Source organism: Ammodytes marinus, assembly GCF_949987685.1.
Source record: "Ammodytes marinus genome assembly, chromosome: 8".
NCBI lineage: Eukaryota > Metazoa > Chordata > Actinopteri > Uranoscopiformes > Ammodytidae > Ammodytes > Ammodytes marinus.
In genome coordinates, this window is record NC_137212.1 from 17972492 (window position 1) to 17992095 (window position 19604).

At 40.5% G+C, this 19604-nt stretch overlaps 1 protein-coding gene across 3 annotated transcripts in view; it reads left to right on the plus strand.

The window, feature by feature from the left end:
- osbpl9 (oxysterol binding protein-like 9) overlaps positions 1-19604 on the plus strand; it is a gene marked incomplete at its 5' end in the record, with an annotated part of 37637 nt that overhangs the window by 15849 nt on the left and 2184 nt on the right. For 2 of the 3 annotated variants that reach the window (XM_080032611.1, XM_080032610.1), the window contains 19 exons: positions 934-1029; positions 1596-1643; positions 3586-3615; positions 3706-3756; positions 4532-4570; positions 7993-8086; positions 8737-8841; positions 9764-9923; positions 10144-10256; positions 16899-17020; positions 17196-17281; positions 17402-17582; positions 17819-17906; positions 18157-18267; positions 18372-18435; positions 18538-18678; positions 18789-18867; positions 18974-19065; positions 19149-19284. In XM_080032611.1, coding sequence (XP_079888737.1) covers positions 934-1029; positions 1596-1643; positions 3586-3615; positions 3706-3756; positions 4532-4570; positions 7993-8086; positions 8737-8841; positions 9764-9923; positions 10144-10256; positions 16899-17020; positions 17196-17281; positions 17402-17582; positions 17819-17906; positions 18157-18267; positions 18372-18435; positions 18538-18678; positions 18789-18867; positions 18974-19065; positions 19149-19284 — 1836 coding nt within the window. The remainder of the gene's footprint in view (positions 1-933; positions 1030-1595; positions 1644-3585; positions 3616-3705; positions 3757-4531; positions 4571-7992; positions 8087-8736; positions 8842-9763; positions 9924-10143; positions 10257-16898; positions 17021-17195; positions 17282-17401; positions 17583-17818; positions 17907-18156; positions 18268-18371; positions 18436-18537; positions 18679-18788; positions 18868-18973; positions 19066-19148; positions 19285-19604) is intronic. The other variant, XM_080032609.1, reaches the window with a different exon arrangement.

The following is a 19604-nucleotide window of genomic DNA, read 5'->3' on the forward strand; positions in this document are numbered from 1 at the left end:
AGGAAGTAAAGCCTCCATAGACCTGGGACACAGCAGGAACATGCAACACAGCAAACCCAAAGCAGCGGTAGCACCCACCACGGTTTGATAATAAGAGCTTCATTTAGTAACAGGGCTTCTGTTTGATTCAGCTGTCGCCAGTTTTAACTGTTACTCTTTTTCACAAGGATTTGTTCTGTTTTCTTCCATATCAGAGTAACTGCTGTTCAGTGGTAAATTGCAAATTGCACTAACACATGCTGTGTGACGGTTATCGTACTGATTCATCCTGCTTGATGTGGAAGGGTTGTTGTGTTATCATTGGTGCTGTGTGTGTCCTTGCTTTATGCGTGCTCCTGCATTAAATATGGGGGGATTTTTTTTAAGAGTGTCTTCAGCTTTGCTGTTTTTGGTGTCATGTGGCACCTTCAACTGGATTGTTCGTGTGTGTTTCTGATTCTGAAGCTAATTAACAAATCATTTATTTGAGTGCACCTCAATGACTTTACACACATGATTCTGTAGGTTATCATTAGCTAGTTTCCACTTCATAACGTCATTACTTTTTCTTGATTCAGTCTGGTTGAAGTGTGAATTTTGCTGGCCTGCTGATAGTTAGTCAGTCAGGCACGCAGGCAGACAGACCTGCTGACCTTTTATGTAGGCTAGCCTTCAAACAATAGTGTTCATATCTACCTCAGTACAGTACGGTGCTGGAAGATTCTCCTGAACTGATGATGTTTCTGTCCACCATTTTGTGTAACAGTTTACAAAGCTTACCTGGCAAGGAGGTGACGGGGACAAGCTCTTTTTCATCAATGGCTAAAATGTCAACACATGGCTTGTATTATTGCTAGTGGCTGTGCAATTTACTTTTTCATAATGCATGGCTGTTGACATGGATATTGTTAGGGCTGCACTAATGCTTAGATATGTTTGTTTCTCCATCCTTAGGAGGCCGAGACAGGATTGGTTCCGAGTGTTCAAGAATTTGATAAGAAGTTAGCTGAAGCTGACGCCTACCTACAGATTCTGATCGACCAGTTAAAGGTAGGACCCAATGGAGCAACACCTATCCGTCATGATCATCATTTTGTTTGTGTTTTACACTTTTATATTATTAGAGAAATGTAAGATAAGTGCCACTGGTTTTGAATTATTTGGCCAAACACCCAGAGGTCATATTATATTTTAAAGTATTTCCGAAATGATGAAATAATGTACACCAAATTGCAACTTGAAAGTTACCCTCAATCTTGAAATTAATCTTGTAAACAGCATTGCTTAAGTTGAATCTGTGTCGTGGCCTTCCCATTATTTATTCCTTGGTGATCAAACTCTTTTCTGTAACAAAGCAGAAGTTATTAGAAATAATATTTGTAGTAGCATGTTGATAAAGCAGAAAAATAAGTATTGTCAGAAAAATGCTTTTGTGGGGTGAGAAATGCTTACTACTTGCATTGATTGACAATTGGTTTAAGCTACAGAACGTTCTCTGCACAGATTGGCCTTCTGATCATTTCAAATTCTCATTTTACTGTGTACCCTCCTTGGAGCATATTCAACCTCTGTTTTATTTCCTTTTCATGGCTCGTTCTCTGTCACTCTCCCAACAGCTGTTTGATGAGAAGATCAAGGACTCCAAAGAGGATGAATCACGCAGAGTGAGTACCAGCAGTGCTGCTCTGTCCTTGTGTGTCTGCTCTCTGGTCAGCTGTTCTCGCTGTCATTAAGAGCCCAGGCTAACAGCGGGGGAAACAGGCTGACACAAGGGTGCTGGAAAAAAATACAGCCGTCACTTTGGTGCAACATTCATATCTGTCACATGTCACTTTACAGCTGACAGAACATCTTCTAAGGTTATTGCATTGGTTCATAAATGACTTTTAGTGCAGATGAAAGACAGACAGACCCACTGAAAGTTGGATCTTACCACAATGTTTCACCACATCCAGTTGCACCAAAACAAATTGTCCTCAACTGATCTACAGGCCAACTGACAGACTTGTGATTAGAGACTTTGCAGAGTCAGATTGTTAATCCGATGACCGGTCAAAACCCAACGATTTTCAGTTTACAATCATGTAAAATACAAAGAAAAGCGGCAAAACTATCCCTGGTTTGATATTTTTGTTTGATAAATCTTTTGTAATTTTTTAATTATCAAAATAGTTTCTGAAACATTTATGTCATTCGACTAATGGACACTGTTTTTCAGCTAAATATGGCATATTGAAGGTATTGATGGTAGCTGATGAACAAGAGGCAATGTATATATGTGTATTAAAGGTGCTACCAGGAACTTTTTAATATTTCTTCTATTTTCCCTCTGATAATCATAAATTACATGTAACAGCAAACAAGACCATCATTGCAAAAAATGCTATTATTATATCATTTTCCTTAATGCGTTTGTCATGGGTACGCTCACCCAGGAACTACAGCTGGCGTAGTAAAAATACTACCGCTTTTGTCCAAAGGGAGTGCAATAATGAACAAAAACTGAAAGTTCCTCGGAGCACCTTTTTAATAAAGTAAGGCAGTGCTTCTCAAATGGTGGGGCGCGCCCCCCTGCCGTGAGTTGTCAGGGGGGGCGCGGGCTGCCTTGATTTCCAACTGACTAAAAAAAAACTTTTTTAAAGTGCTAGCAAGAGCGACGTGTGCTTGTGTATGGTCATATCTGTGCGAAAGGCCGCGATTTGCAGTAAATCAATGTCCACATGTGTCTCCAAGTGTCTCTGTAGGCTATTTAAAACGGAATCAAGCAAGTAGACTAATAATAACATTAATGAATTATTGGTTATCGCATCACAGAAGGCCTATTGGCCTATAATAATAAAAAAAAAACACCACCTTAACTATGTTTAATTTTTTTTTTAATGAAATGTAAACCTCAGTGAATCATTTTCTCTTGTTTCTCTGTCCTGAGATTCACACAGACTGAGCAGTCTTGTTTGAACTTTGATTTTTTTTGCTGCAGAAGTTATCTCAGCTATTTTTTGTTATCTAATTTGATAATAAGGTGATTGTATGCAGAATGCTCATGCCAGAAACTCATACAGTGGTTTTGTACAGATAAATAAATAAATATTAGCAGAACCAAATAATTGAGAACCACTGAAGTAAGGAGACGTATGTCCTAAAGGGACCATTATAAGACACAAATACATTCTGTCATTATTTATAGACAATTATTGGTTTAAATAAGCATTTGCAACATTACAGCTTTTAAGACCTTTTAGACCAGATTTTTTTTTTAATAGCATGGCATTTCAGCTCAAAGTAAGTTACCTCTGATAGGTGTTTAGTATTGTTGGAGGAAGCAGTGTAGTTAAAGGGTTTGTCAGTTTATTTTCATGTGATTCACTTCCTCCCCGATTTTAGTACTGACTTTTGGCCACTTTTGACTTGGTTGTCAGTGATCCCTACAGTGTGGGAAACTGTCTTGTAGATTTCAAACAAACAAAAAAGCTACTGCAGTAAGTTAAACATCATCCACCTGTGTTTACCACCAGTTGCGCTGTATTTGCAGTTAAACCAGTGTATGTCTGTTTGTTTTTTAAATTACTGTTGGATTTTAAATCCTGTTCTCTTTGCCTTTAACAGAGAATTGAAAATTTGAAAGAGACCACTTGTGTAAGTCCTAACTTTCACTTAATTTTCCTCATTGTCTTTTCAAGTAGGTTCCTAGTAATTTAATTCATTTTTTCTGCTTTTTTCTTCCAGAGCATGGTAGAGTCCATCAAGCACTGTATTGTACTGCTGCAAATCGCCAAGGTAACCACAATCAGCATGTTTGATTGACCTCTCTGTAGTTTGGTTCTGCAACTTCACCATTATACTTATTCTTGTGAGACCATATCTGTATGCACTGTCTGTTACCTTACACAAAGTTTGTGTTAGGGGCATGAATTAATGAATATAACACATTTTCTTCATTTCGCTACCATTCTGTCCACCCTCCTAGCTTTAGAAAACAAATATATTTTGTTGATTCCCTATCGTATGTAGGGAAAAAATTTAAATTAAAATCCCTAGCTAATAAATTGTGGTAATTTAGGTCCGGCCCCTGAATTTTCAGTAACCAATCGGAGCAGAGACTGCATTGTGTGGCATGAGAGGTGTGTGTGTGTGTGTGTGTGTGTGTGTGTGTGTGTGTGTGTGTGTGTGTGTGTGTGTGTGTGTGTGTGTGTGTGTGTGTGTGTGTGTGTGTGTGTGTGTGTGTGTGTGTGTGTGTGTGTGTGTGTGTGTGTGTGTGTGTGTGTGTGTGTGTGTGTGTGTGTGTGTGTGTGTGTGTGTGTGTGTGTGTGTGTGTGAGAGTTCCCTGCTAAAAGTTGCCATCTGAGCCGGTGGTTGATCAGGGTGTAGCCCAGTGCTCCCAGACTTGATTGAGGGCTGTATCATGTGATGAAAAGATTACTGCATGTGGAAAGTTGGTGAATATTATGATGCTCCATGTGATGAGAGGGATGGATCCCATTGCTCTCTACATACAATGACTCTTCCACCTTCCTTCAAAAGTAGTCTAACATTGTCTTCTCAAAATTTTAAGGACCAAAGTAACGAACAACAACACGCAAACGGACTTATAGTAAGTTTGACATTCTCCGTCCATGACAAAAATTGAAATCAAATCAAACTGCTAATTTTCTTTTCCTGCTTAAGTTTCTCTCCACTGCAGAACAAATCAGATAAATCAGATATCTTTAGTGCATGCCCTCTAATGTTAAGATAACCTTTCTCTTATCAGGCTCTTTCCTTCATGTTTGCCACCACTATCCCAAATTAATAATTTCCTGATTTCATCTGAGATTTAAACTCTTTTAGCAATGGTTGGGAACTATTCTTTTCACATTGTTGCAGATAAGGATTATGTGTTAGCATAGACTATACTGTACATGTGTGTTTGCATGCCTGTCTATATAGAATGTTGAACCTCTCTGCTTATTAGAGTCACCTAATTCACCATTGATTTATCGTGTGCACACTGCCTGCTTATTGAACCATAGAACACTTAACGCCGGAAAAGCCATCCAAAGAGCACTTCACTGTCTCTGCAGGTGTCCTGTATTCATGCAAAGTCCCATACCAGCAGTATTGCATGTTTTAACAGCACTTTTACTTTTGACTTTTTACTATGAGTTTGAAGATTGATTTGTAATTGCTCTAGGAGCCATTGGTTTCCATTATTGTTTTAGTATATTGCAAATATAAATTTGATGAATGAACTCATTGATAATTCACCAGAGAAAATATTTATTTTTACATTACTTTAAAACTCGCGATACCTCACAACGGCATTGCCATGCAATCTAATGCTACAAAATATGGAAAGTGAACTATATATTAAGTGAGCTGTTGGTTACATTTTTCTATTGTTTTTGTACAGGTGTATTTTATATACCAATGCAAAGGTTAAAAACAAAAGGGTAGAAAGGAATGAAAGGGAAGATTTCCCAGTCAACTGGAAAATGGAAGACACTGAAAACCAAGGACGGAAAGGAAAATGAGCTTTGATAATGGAAGCTCTAAAAGTAATCGAAAAAACTTTAGGTATACCATTTATACCATTGGGTATGGTAGGAAATGTAATGTGATTGGTTTGTTGGTTATGGACTAAGGCATAGAAAGCCAGTATGTTCCTTCAAGCAGAATCCCACAGAGGCTGCACAGTGCACAGCTTGTATGCCTCCACTGCTCTTAATATCTGACTTAATCTCAGTCATTAAGTACAGTATTGCGTAGTATAAATGGCACTACATAAGCTCTTACCACACATCTAGCCTCACATGTTTTCACATGCCATAAGCTTTGTGCTAAAGATGTCTTTGGAGCTTTACGCCTATAATGTGGATTAAATGAAAAATGTTCTTTAGACCTACATATGAAATAGAACACACTAGCAGCATGTTTGTGCCCCCCATTGGGAATAGCTGTTAAGTGCAGGAATAATTTCAGCTGAGAACACCAGCCTGTTGAGGATTTGTATATCAAACTAAATTATGTGCTATGATGATTAGTTCAGTTTTGTGCTGCAGCTCGAGCTACCTGCTGCATTAATATTACATTCACTTAAACAAATAAATGAATCATGATGCAATGCTTAAGGACCTTCTAAGCTAACTTCTTCACTTCAGCCTGCCTTTGGTTTTAGCTGCTGCTTGGCGGTGGGCTGATCCACCTATGACAGACCAACATTTCTGTAATTGTCTATAATTAGTAATCCTCGCATTACTTTCATGCATGCATGTGCCCTAGGCTAGTGTCGGCCAGCATGGAGGGAGAGGTAGAAAGGATGGAGTATAGGCAGGAAGCTTGAGGATAAGACAGAGGAGGGATGTCAAACCCAGTTCTTCTGCATGACATTTCCTAACTTGCCTTTTGTTGACCATTTACATTTTTGCTTACTCATACGCTATATTGCCAGAAGTATCCGGTCGCCTGCCTTGACTCGCATATGAACTGAACTGACATCCCATTCTTAATGTATAGAGTTTAATATGACAGAGTGTGGTGTGGATGGACGTGACTGGCCTGCACAGAGTTCTGACCTTAACCCAATAGAATACCTTTGGGATGAATTCGAGCAGAGACTGAGAGCCAGGCCTATTAAGAATGGGATGTCACTTAATCATATGTGAGTTAAGGCATGTGGCCGGATACTTTTGGCAATATAGTTTATCTGGAAACAAAGAACAAACTAATCGGAGAATAGTCCCTAGAGTAGTAGTAAGAGGGCAATTTCGCATTTGGAAAAACAACCATCACTTCCTCTAGAGACCGTATCTTTAATGTACCATGTCAATGTTGCATCTTGGGAGGCCTGCTGTCTACTGGCTGCTGATATTTTATTAAAACTTTTGTACCTAAACCAGCTACTGTTTTTTCTTACTTATTTTTTTAAACTGAACACCTTCTGTCAGGTCATTCTCTGACTCACTGTGCCTGTTCCTGTTGATCTCAAATGACTTCTTCAAAACTTGACTACAAAAAAAAAGCTGTGAAAAATCAGACTAGAGGCCAAGTTTGAGTAAGAGGATAACACACAACATTGTCTGGATCTCATTTCAGTGCTACCAAGAGCCCTGAGGGTAAGCTGTTAGAGAATAGGGTCGATATGGTTGCGCTTTAGCTCGCGTTGTTGCTGCGGTGTTCCTGTCCGTTGGGTCATTGGTGCCAGTGACCCCATTTCAGTCTACAGGCTTAATTAGTAGGAGGGAATGCATTTGTGTGTGTTTGTGGCTGTATTCAAATGCATGGACACATGATGTTAGGGTGGTATGATGAAGGCATGCCTCTGCAGATAGGAATGTCCCCACAGGTTTTTTGCCACCTTCCCGGTGGGACTTAAGCGTTAGAACATGTTACCAGTTGAGTCTGTGGCCCAGTGGAGTTAATTAACTCTATTTTAGACTGAAGGGTTGCTCAGAGTTCAAGAGGCACTGTTAGTTATTGTGTGATGCTACTTCCAGTGTCTTCTTGCAGTGCTGCTGGTTTCATATTGATTTGGTTATTGAAACCTGGAAACTCCACTTTTTCACCACACTTTCCAGGAAGTGGAGCAAGAGGAAATTGATCTGCCTCAGGCTGGGTGGTGCAAACTTTATTTTGCTGTTTTTGTTGTAAGGTAGGTATATCGATAAGCTGATCTATAGCCGATACACCATCTCTGAAGTTGGTGTCCAATCGAGGGGGAGAGCTTACATTGACGTGTGGCTTTGATGTAAAAGAAAATGGTCTTCCTTTGCGGTTAGCATGTAAGAACATTTGGTTACATGTGCTTGTCCGAATAGGCTGGCTGTGTTCCCCCTAGACATTAAAAAATGATAATAAGACTTGGGCAAAAATCTGTTTTGCAGTGTGGGATATCAAGCTCATGGTTAATGGTCGGTTAAACAACATTTTAGACTAGTAAGCAGGCAGTGGCGGGGGTGTGTCTGATTTGTCACTTATGCTATATTGTTTTTTGTTTTTGTTTTTGATGGCAATGTTGTTTTTGTTTGTTTCCTCTAGAGCACCATCAACCCAGTGGATGGGATCTACCAGCCCTCTCTGGACAATCCTGTAGACGACACCACGATGCCAACACAGAACACACTACCAACAGGTTCTACACTTATACATACTCATGGTTTCTTTTACACATCTAGACACGCATGTTCATGTGCTCAATGACGTGTCAAACACATCTGTAAAGAGACTTCAGAGACCCTAATCATCCAGAGAGGTTCACAACAGCTCCCCCTGTTGTTCACACTTTAAATCTATTCTTTTGAGTAAATGTTTTGTCCCTCAACCTTTCTATTGCTTCACTGTGGTATTAAAGAGAGTGGGGTGAAATCTGAAACAAGCTCTTGTATGACGAATTTGTTATCATTCCAAGCTTTGAAAAGTGTGTTTCTAAAAGGGTTCTTTCAGTGTTTGAAGGTAAATAAATAAGAGTTCCTTTCTACTGAAGATCCACAGTACGGTCCATTTGCATGATACCCATAATGGTTAACTAAATTGTATTTAGGCATTTTTCAGACATAATTCACATAATATAAAATGTATTTATTGATGCTGCAAAGTAGGCGATTCTCATTTTTAGTCTCTTAATATACTGTGTACACCCCCCTTGCAGCTGAAGCATCTGTCTGCAGCGTCTCATCATTTTGTCAGCCTGCTACATTTTCATGCTTCAATTCTATTTTACTTTGATTTGGCTTCATTCTGAGGCTTCAGCGCTAACTCCTCTACTTTGTCTTTTTGCTATAGACGCTTCTCAGGTGTGTAAGTCAGACCAACGACCCTCAACGCTATCTGTTGGCCCTGTCGTCACTGTGATGGGCAGTCTGCAGACCCCAACTCCCAACAGCACAGGTAAACTTGACTGTTTTAGCAGAAATACATATATGCTGGGAGCAACAGAAAACATAATTTGTTGTTCATTTGATTAATTTGTTGATAATGTAACATAAGGAACTGCAGGCACACAAAACACATTCTGTGTAAAAAAAAAAAATAATAATCCTAACGCAAGGTTCCTTCAGTAGCTGTTCTTATGCTTTCACTCAAATCACATAGCCTTTACTAGCAGATAGAATGTTTGGGGTAATTCAAAATGTCAAACTTTAAGGACATTTGAAACATGTTGGCGTAAACGTGAAGGTCAAAAGTTCATTTTTGACGTTGGAAACAGAAGCTGACAATAATAAAAATGACCTCATGGCCCACATAGTTCCTCTCCTAGAGCCTTCAATTATATCACACATGATCTTTATCGGCAGGTGGCGGGGAACTTTGTCAATTTCTTTTTGCAAGTTCAATAACTTCAAACTTCTCATTTTATTTGGTAATGATAACTTGTATGTAATAAGAACTCAACTACAAGAGCAATAAAGTGAAAAAATAATGTACTTCTGCAGCCTTGAGTGCAGTGTCCATGAACATTAAATAAATAATAAAGCAGAGTACAAAAGCAAGGGAAAGGCCTGTTTGTCTTCCGTGCTGAGGCGGCAGTATGGAAACGATGCGCTGTGCAGTAAGGAGGCAGGCTGCATGCTCAAGAGGACTGTCAATATGCTCTGCGGAGGAAGCCGTCACTATGTCAAAGACAGATTAATGTTACTGTACACGGTCAGCTGGTAAAGCGTGCTCCAGTTAACATACATCTTGATTTGACCAGGACATGTATACTGTGTGAATGCCTTAATAAATAAATCCTTAGAAATAAAAAATAAAATGCTGTAAGAGAGCATAGATATATGACGCTTAATATTTGTTTGTTTTTTCCCTCTGTCAGGGAGTGGCCCGTCAGGCCCCAGCAGCGGGCTCCCCTCTCCTTCTCACATGCCCCTCCCCTTGCACTCTGTGCCAGACTTCTCCTATTCCTCCAGCGAGGATGAGTTTTACGATGCTGACGAGTTCTACCAGAGCAGCACTTCCCCCAAACACTGCATAGAGTGAGTATCACCCCGCCCCCCTTCAGCCAATACTGCATACAGTCTTATATATCACATCATACCTTGAAAGGTGGGAAAAAGGCTGCTGTGCTTAGCAAAAATAAAGTCTTAAGAGTTTGCCACTAAAGTGGTGGTGAAATCCTACTCATTCATTATCTCCTCATCTCTTCTGCTTCCTGCCTACTTTTCCGCTGCCTGCATCTCCTCCTCTTACCCTCAGTCCCTCAGGGGGACCAGCTGCCTCGCCCCTCACTAATGAAGACAAGGCATTGAAACGACCTGACACCACTGAATCGCTCAACTCCACCATGTCCAACGGCACCACAGATGCAGGTAAACTGGGAAAGCACACAAGGTTACAACACAATGCAATATATCATTAATTCCCCCAACACCTTTTGTGCTTATTAATGCATTAAACACTAAGCCGGAGCTCTCCTTTGTTGAAACAGGAGAGGGTATCGGGTTATTACACCCCTGTTTTGATTAATACTACACTGTACCAGTAGTTAATAGTATTAATAAATACAAAAATTGTCAAATTGTTAAAGGTGGAGTCAGCTATTACAGAGAAGGCTTGTTTTCAAAATCACTTTTGATCAAAATCAGTGAGTATCTCCTCACGATCAACTACCTGACCGTATTGTGTGTGTTTGAGGGGAAAATCTGGTGGTAATACACAGCCTAGGCTCTGTAGTTGGGTATGTAAAAAAAAAGGGGGGGGCAGGTGAACAAAGGGGTGCCCATCGTTGCTAGCAACATACCCGTTTACAGAGCCTAGGCTGTGTATTAAAACTGGATTTCTGGAGAAACGTCCGGTGTCATGGCGGAGTGAAGACGTCCCTCACAAGCTCTCCTCGCATATTACATAATTTATCGGCTTAAAGCCCTATTTCTCGGCTAAAGTCACGTCGTTTTTCCCCTCACCACCCTTTGTCACTTTTCTGATACCTTCTATCCGGTTAACATGTCGAACAAACCCGGCAGAGGTAAAAACGCAAAGTCTGAGCAGTCCCTGCTAACAAATGCCTTTGCTAGCAAACCAACTACGCCGACTCCCATGCCGACTCCGAGCAATGCTACTAGCAAACCAGCCAGTAATGCTGCTGGCAAATCAACGGTGAGCAATGCCAACGTGGAGCTATCGCACGGGGCTCTGAAAGAACTGCGAGAGGCCATCAAAGCTGATGTAGCCGCTATGAAGGACGAAATTTTATCAGAGCTACGTTCTTCTATTATTTCAACCCTCCAAGCTACCGTTTCTGTGCACACCGATAAAATATCCGACATCGAAACCGCTCTGACGGACGTGGATGGGCGAGTGGGTGAGCTTGAAACTTGCTACGCTGCTTTGCAAGATGAGAACTCCAAGCTGTACGCTAAATTAGACTCCCTGGAAAACTTCTCCAGGAGGAATAATATAAGAGTTACTGGTTTGGAGGAGAAAGTCGAAGGAAACCACCCAACTGCTTTCATGGAAAAGTTCCTGATCGAGATTTTTGGAGAGGACAGTTTCACTCGCCCGCCTGTGGTTGACCGTGCCCACCGCACTTTAAGACCGCCGCAGCCGTCTGGTCCCCCGCGCGCGATGGTTGTCCGGATGCACTACTACCAGACGAAGGAGCAGATTCTTCGGATGTCTTACGAGAGAGGCCAGCTGACCTACCGAGGAGCAAAGATCAGCTTTTACCCCGACCTCAGTGCTGATTTACTACGCCGGAGAGCCGCTTTCCTTCCAGTCAAAAAGCTGCTGAGAGAGGCAGGAGTGAAATACTCCCTACTACACCCTGCAAGGCTCCGGTTCGTTTTCAACGGGAAGAAGCAGGAATTCGCCGACCCCTCCGAGGCGGCTGCTTTTGCCAAGTCCACTATTCCTACGTTGGGCACGGCGAGAAACAACGGGGAGTGATGGTATGTGGGACTTCAACCTCATGTTGTAATTGACTGTGATCTTCCTACCCAAACTAATTTGTGGTTATAACATTTCTAGTTTACTTCAACGTCAATCCGGGGCTATTAGTCTGAATATCACACGTTGCCAATGTTTACATTTTGTGTGATGCTATATTTGAATAGCCTTACTTTTTTCTTTTTCTTTTAATGTATTGGTTTGGTGGAAGCTGCCCGGGAAGGTCACGTCAGACAATAAGTTTGAAGGGGAAAAAAGTGGACATGGTGGAAACTAATTGTGTACTAAATGACAATATTGAGTGGTTTTAAGTTTATTTACCCTCTGTCTAGTGAGGAGAGTTAAGGTGTAAGCATTGTTGAGCTAAGATACACCTCTTGTGCAAGTGTGTTTTTTGGGGTTTTAGTGCACTTAGTTTGGGTAAGTGCTGGGGAGGGGGGGTGGGCATACTCTTGAGTCATTATAATGTATATTATACACTTTTTTTTTTTTTTTTTTTTTTTCTTTCGCTCTTTTTCTTTCTTCCTTATATTACTCTATTGACATACACTTATCATTGCTACTGTCATTATTACTGTGATTAAAAAGTATGAGCTCAGTTAAGATGAGTGGCAGAAAAGTTAAGTTCATCTCTTGGAACGTAAAAGCACTGAACCACCCTGTAAAGAGGAATAAAGTGTTAGCACATTTAGATCAACTTGGTGTAGGAATAGCTTTCCTCCAAGAAACTCATTTATGCAGGGCAGATGTTATGAGAATTCAGAGGAGTTGGGTGGGTAAAGTCTTCCATTCTAAGTTCAATTCTAAGGCTAGGGGCACAGCCATTCTGGTACACAAAGGCGTTACCTTTGAAAGCGACAAAATAATTGCAGATCCAGATGGCAGGTTCATTATTGTTACTGGTCAGCTTTTAAATAAGCCTGTCATCCTTGCTAGTGTCTATGCTCCCAACTGGGATGACTGTAACTTTATTAACTCTTTTTTCTCTACTATCCCTGATGTCAATAATCGTCAGTTGATTATTGGGGGGGATTTCAATTGTGTGCTCTGCCCCAGTCTGGACCGCTCATCGACCAACCCTTCCCCCATTTCCAAAACTGCTGCAGCTATTAATACTTTTATGGAACAATATGGTATGTTTGACCCTTGGCGCTTTCATTTCCCTATCAGTAGGGCTTTTTCTTTCTTTTCTCCAGTCCACCATACGTTTTCTAGAATCGACTTTTTTATTTTAGATTCTAGGCTTTTACCCCTTTCAGCCCCACCTATTTATCATGGTATAGTTATATCCGATCACGCCCCCCTTTCTTTTGAACTGAATTTTCCTGATCAACCTGCCCTATATAAATCATGGCGCTTGAACCCTCTTTTGCTCTCCGAGAGTGCATTTGTGACATTCATTCAAAAACAAATTAGGACTTTTATTGAAACAAATGCCTCTCCAGAAGTATCTCATAGCACCATATGGGAAACACTAAAAGCTTACATACGCGGCCAAATTATTGGATATGCTTCACACACTAAAAAAGCTAGGTTGGCTAAATTAGAAGATCTGTCTGTCCAGATTTTGAAGCTAGACAACCAATATGCCTCAGCACCCACTGCTGAACTTTACCGTCAACGGATTTGTCTACAGACAGAGTTTGATTTAGCTTCCACGTCAAAAGCGGAACAGCTGTTATTGAAATCTCGACATACATTTTATGAGTTTGGCGACAAGGCAGGCAAGCTTCTTGCTCACCAATCCCGCCAGGCTGCCGCCTCGCGCCAGATAATCCAAGTTAAGACCACCTCGGGCGTGGTGACCACAGACCACAAGGAGATCAATGATTCTTTTGTGTCATTCTATACCAATCTATACACTTCCGATTGTGACAATAGCGTTTCCGATTCTTTTTTTCACAATTTGACACTGCCATCCCTTGTTGATTCTCAGAAAAGTGACCTGGATTCCCCTTTGACGTTAAAGGAAATTTCAGATTCCATTTTAAGTATGCAATCTGGGAAATCCCCCGGACCGGATGGGTTCCCAGTGGAGTTTTTTTTAAAATTTGCTAAGGATTTATCCCCATTAATGCTGTCTATGTTTAATGAATCGTATTCATCTGGTCATCTCCCTGAAACCTTGAATCAGGCCTTCATTTGTCTCCTACACAAAAAGGGCAAAGATCCTTTGTGTTGTCAGTCTTACAGACCAATTTCCCTTTTAAATTTAGATTATAAAATCCTGGCCAAGACTCTCGCTAGGCGGCTCGAGAACGTTCTCCCAGATTTGGTGCTGTCAGATCAAACCGGATTTATTCGTAGCAGACACTCTTTTTCTAATATTCGGAGGCTTTTTGATATCATTTACACTTCCACCCGGTCTGAAGTCCCCGAATGTGTAATAAGCTTAGATGCAGAGAAAGCTTTTGACCGGGTGGAGTGGGAATATTTATTTATGGCAATGAGGAAATTTGGCTTTGGCAAGGATTTCATTTCTTGGGTTGAACTATTATATGCTTCTCCCTTAGCTTCCGTTAATACAAATAATTTACAATCAAAATATTTCCCCCTATATAGAGGCACGAGACAGGGTTGCCCACTGAGCCCTCTTCTATTTGCCTTGGCAATAGAACCCCTTGCTGCTTCCCTACGTCAGTGCCAGGCAATTGAGGGGATTACCCGAGGGAATACTACGCACAAACTTTCTCTTTACGCCGATGATCTTCTTCTGTATATTGCTGACCCAGTCTCATCATTGCCGCATGTTCTGTCAACATTAGAACAATTTGGAAAGTTTTCAGGTTACAAATTGAATTTACAAAAAAGCGAATTCTATCCCATTAATTCAGCAGCTCTAAATATACCTTCTGCTGTTTTTCCATTCAAGAGAGCGCCCTCTCATTTTACATACCTTGGGGTAGTGGTACCACGCTCCTTCCATAAGCTATATAAACTAAATTTTACACCATTACTCGATCGGTGCAAGCAGGATATAAGTCGGTGGCGTGCATTGCCTCTTTCGTTGGCTGGCCGGATTAATCTAATAAAGATGAACATCCTCCCCAGGTTTCTTTACTTATTTCAATGTATTCCGATTTTTATTCCAAAGAAACATTTTTTGACACTGGATCAAGTCTTAAGTGCTTTTTTATGGGATGGTAAGATCCCTCGTATTCGTAAATCTTTTTTACAAAGACCGAAAAAATTGGGAGGGATGGCAATGCCTAATTTCCTTTATTATTACTGGGCTAGCAATATACAGAAGGTTATGATATGGGCTAAGTGTAGTTCTGGTGTGGAAGCTCCTGCTTGGGTTGAATTGGAATCTTTTAAATTGCAACTCCACTCGCTGATAACGGCTCCTTTACCTCTTAATTCTGGCTCCTTTGAAAACCCTGTAGTTGCCCATACCATAAAGATCTGGGTTCAATTTCGGAAACATTTTGGATTGCAAAGCGCTTCACTACAGGCTCCTATCCTTTCAAACCATCTTTTCACCCCCTCCATGTCAGATCTGGCTTTTCGGGCCTGGCATGGCAATGGAATTAGACTAGTTCAAGATTTATATCTAAACAAGATATTTGCTTCCTTTAGGCAACTTTCAGAGAAGTACTTATTGCCCCGTTCCCATATGTTTCGGTATATGCAGATTAGACACTTTGTACAAAGCGGTTATCATCCCTTCCCTGCTCAACCACCAAGCACACCTATTGATATCCTTTTAGCAGCGGACACTGATCTCAAGGGTGCCATCTCCTGGATTTATGGGGTAATTGATGCTATCAATCCTCAAACTCTGATAAATTTAAAATTGATTTGGGAACATGATTTAGGTCTGTCATTTGAAGATGATCAGTGGGATTTAATCCTTGGGCGTGTGCACTCCTCATCTCCCTGTGCCAGGCACGGTTTAATTCAGTTTAAGATACTTCATCGTCTTCACCTCACTAAAGAGAAACTAGCAAAGATATATCCAAACACCGATCCCACGTGTGAGCGATGTAAATCTTCTACCGCCACCTGGTTACATATGTTTTGGTCATGCCAGCGGCTTCAGACATTTTGGGAAAAGATTTTTGGCTCTCTTAGCGACATTTACAGTATTAAAATTAGTCCTCAGCCCATCATTGCTCTTTTTGGGGTGATGCCCAGAGATACAATATGGCCGGCTGGGTTGCATGATGTGGTCGCATTTACAACTTTGCTAGCCCGCCGCCTTATACTGCTTAACTGGAAGAGACCAGTCCCACCATCTCATACTAGATGGCTAAAAGAGATCATGTTCTATTTAAAGCTTGAAAAGATCAAATTCACATTGAGGGGAGCTGCAAATAAATTTGAAAAAGTATGGATGCCTTTTCTCTTGTATTTTGACAACATTACCCAAATTACAGACTGGGTGGATTCGTAGTGTATAGTGTATCGAGTACTGTCATGAGTGTTTATCCCTTGTCAGAAAGAGTGTAAGAGTTTTTTTTTTTTTTTTTTTTTTTATTAATTATTACAGTATTTTAGTACTTATTGTATTATTACTTCTGTATTCCTGTGCTATTTCAACTAGTACTATTGTACTTTATTTTTTATTTTTATTATTATATATATATAATAATGATAATAATAATTATTGTAATATATAATTATTATATATATAATGGTATAATATGTGTGTGTATATATATGTATATATATATATATATATATATATATGTGTGTGTGTGTATATATATATATATATATATATATATATATATATTTTTTTTATATGTTATTCATATGCATTTAATTGTACATCAAGAGGGGGGGTGGGTCGGGGAGATATAGATATATTTCAATGTTTATTTTGTAATTGTTTTTTATAATGTAAAAACTCAATAAAAAGAAGTTTAAAAAAAAAAAAAAATGGATTTCTATTCAGTACGCACAGATAGCGGATCAAGAGGAGATATTCACTGATTTTTGACAAGTGTTCGACAGGAGCACTGACTCCACCTTTGAAAGCTAAGTGATTGTGTTCACACACAAAGGCAGGGAACTGTTATCACAGCCATATGAGACCTGTCCTGCTCTGCTGTTTTCTTCAGACCAGTTCGATAGTCACGATGACCGCGATGACCGCGATGACGATGGCGAGTCTGTTGAGGAGCACAAGAGCGTCATCATGCATCTTCTCTCTCAAGTTCGTTTGGGCATGGACCTCACAAAGGTAAAAAAACCTGAGCAGCATGCTAAGATATGAGCCGTTATAATGGAGTCTGTCTTTGTTCTGTCTGGCTTTCACGCGCCGCAGTGGTCCTTTATCCTTTTACTCCCTGACATCAACTATTCAAGCTGCTTCCCACTACAGTTTTACACTTTTTCTCCTTCTTTATATTTCACAGGTGGTGCTGCCTACCTTCATCCTAGAAAGGAGATCTTTGTTAGAAATGTATGCAGACTTCTTTGCACACCCCGACTTATTTGTAAGGTAATGATCATCTCTCTCGCTGGCACAAGCTATTGTATCAAGCAGATATATTCATAAATCTTTACTTTCCAGAATGTTCAAAGGTGAGGTAGTTTAACTAACTAATGTGACTTTCACTAGTATCGCTGAGCAGCTGGAGGCCCGGGATCGCATGGTCTATGTGGTGAAGTGGTACATGTCAGCTTTCCATGCAGGGAGGAAAGGTTCAGTGGCCAAAAAACCTTACAACCCAATCCTGGGAGAAGTCTTCTACTGCCACTGGGATCTGCCCAGCGAAACAGAGGAGCCCACCATACAAATGGTGAGACCTCAGGCCTCTGCAAAAGCTCTAGTTGGTTCTTGACTACTGTATGTAAATAAGCTTCTGAGTCTGGATGCTACACCAGCTAGGGTGTAGCATCTTTTTCCTTTTTTTTGCAGCTCATGTTAACTTTACACATAACACAATTAATATGGTTTGTTCTGTATTTTTGTAACATGGCTAAGCTCCACCCCTTGTCTCTTCTGAATCCCCCTCCTCTCCTCTCCACCCTCCAGGAGCCGACAGTATCAGACGGTCCAGTTCCGTGGTCTTCGGGCAACAGTGTGCGTTTTGTGGCAGAGCAGGTCTCTCACCACCCACCCAGTGAGTGTCCAGCCTTCTTTTCATTCTTCTGGGTGATTTAACAGCACTGCCAAAAAAGGAAAAACATGTGGGGTCATGAAAACGGTGATGGCCACCACCTATCTAGATCATTTCTCATTACATTTTAGAGGTCAGAAAAATGTATAGCAAAATACAGCCTGTTGATTACATGTTGTCTTAGAGAAGGCACTATCTTATTGCCCCTTAATTTTTCTGAATGCTCCCTGTATTCCCTCTCTTCTTTCTGTAGTTTCTGCATTCTACGCAGAGTGTTTAAATAAGAAGATCCAGTTCAACGCTCATATCTGGACTAAGTCTAAGTTCTTAGGCATGTCCATAGGTGTCCACAATATTGGCCAAGGTATGTAAGAGCACTGCTTTCATACACTCAAAACAACAACAGTACAGTACCTTAAGTCACAACTTCATGTATTTATAGTAAATATTTTACTTGTCTTGTTCTAGGCTGCGTGTCATGTCTGGAGCACGATGAACATTATATTCTCACCTTCCCAAATGGATATGGCAGGTGCGAGTCATTGTTGTTCTGCATCTGTGCATGTCATTGCTGAGTCACTTCTCATTGGTCAATAATTCATGCTTCACTGACCTTTTCCCCTCTATCCACCAGGTCCATTCTGACTGTGCCGTGGGTTGAGCTGGGCGGGGAGTGCAACATCTCCTGCTCCAAGTCGGGCTACAGTGCCAACATCGTGTTCCACACCAAACCCTTCTATGGAGGAAAGAAGCACAGGATCACGGCTGAGATTTTGTAAGAGGGGAAAATGGTTGCCCAATACTGTTCAAAGACAAGTTTGTTGGAAAAAAGATAATTTTTCACCAAATGTAACACAATTTGTTTTTATTTGTTTGTTTTTTCAGTCCACCTAATGACAAGAAGTCTTTCTGCTCCATTGAAGGCGAATGGAACGGAGTGATGTATGCCAAGTGGGCAACTGGAGTGAGTCTTTTCTTCTTTTTTCCTTAACTTTTTTTTTCATTTTTTTTGGAGAGGGCAGGATGGTACCTATGAAATGAGACAGTAATTAAGATGTGCATATTTGTAGGAGAACACGGTGTTCATAGACACAAAGAGGATAGGCATCGTTAAGAAGAAAGTGAGAAAGCTGGAAGACCAGCTTGACTACGAGTCCCGAAGGTGAGACATGCAACTGATTTCTTAGCAGTTCAAGAAACAAACGTCTCTTTGTGTATTTGACTTGAGCTCTTTCAATTTGCCAGATTGTGGAGAGATGTGACGTTGAACCTGAAGCTGAAAGACATTGATGCAGCAACAGACGCCAAACACTACCTGGAGGAGAAACAAAGATCTGAAGCCAGAGAGAGGAAGGAGAACGAGCAGCAGTGGGAGACCAGGGTAAGGCTAATGTGTGCTTATGTCCTTTCATCTACCTCAAAGAACATGACAGTGTGATAATGGCTAAGACATTAACGTTAATATATGCCCTGAATTAGAAATGACAGAATCTTATAAAAGAGTAAGATAACAAAAGAGTAGGATAACATGCAAAAATTAATTATTATGTTTACATATTTTCATATTAACAGTTTGTACATTATCAAAGTTGTCATTTTTATTCATAATAACAGGAAAATAAAGACAAAAAGCTAAAAATGTGTTAGATCCAACACTGCTATTGCACTGGCAGGCATAGAGCCGTGGTAAAAACCTAGGAT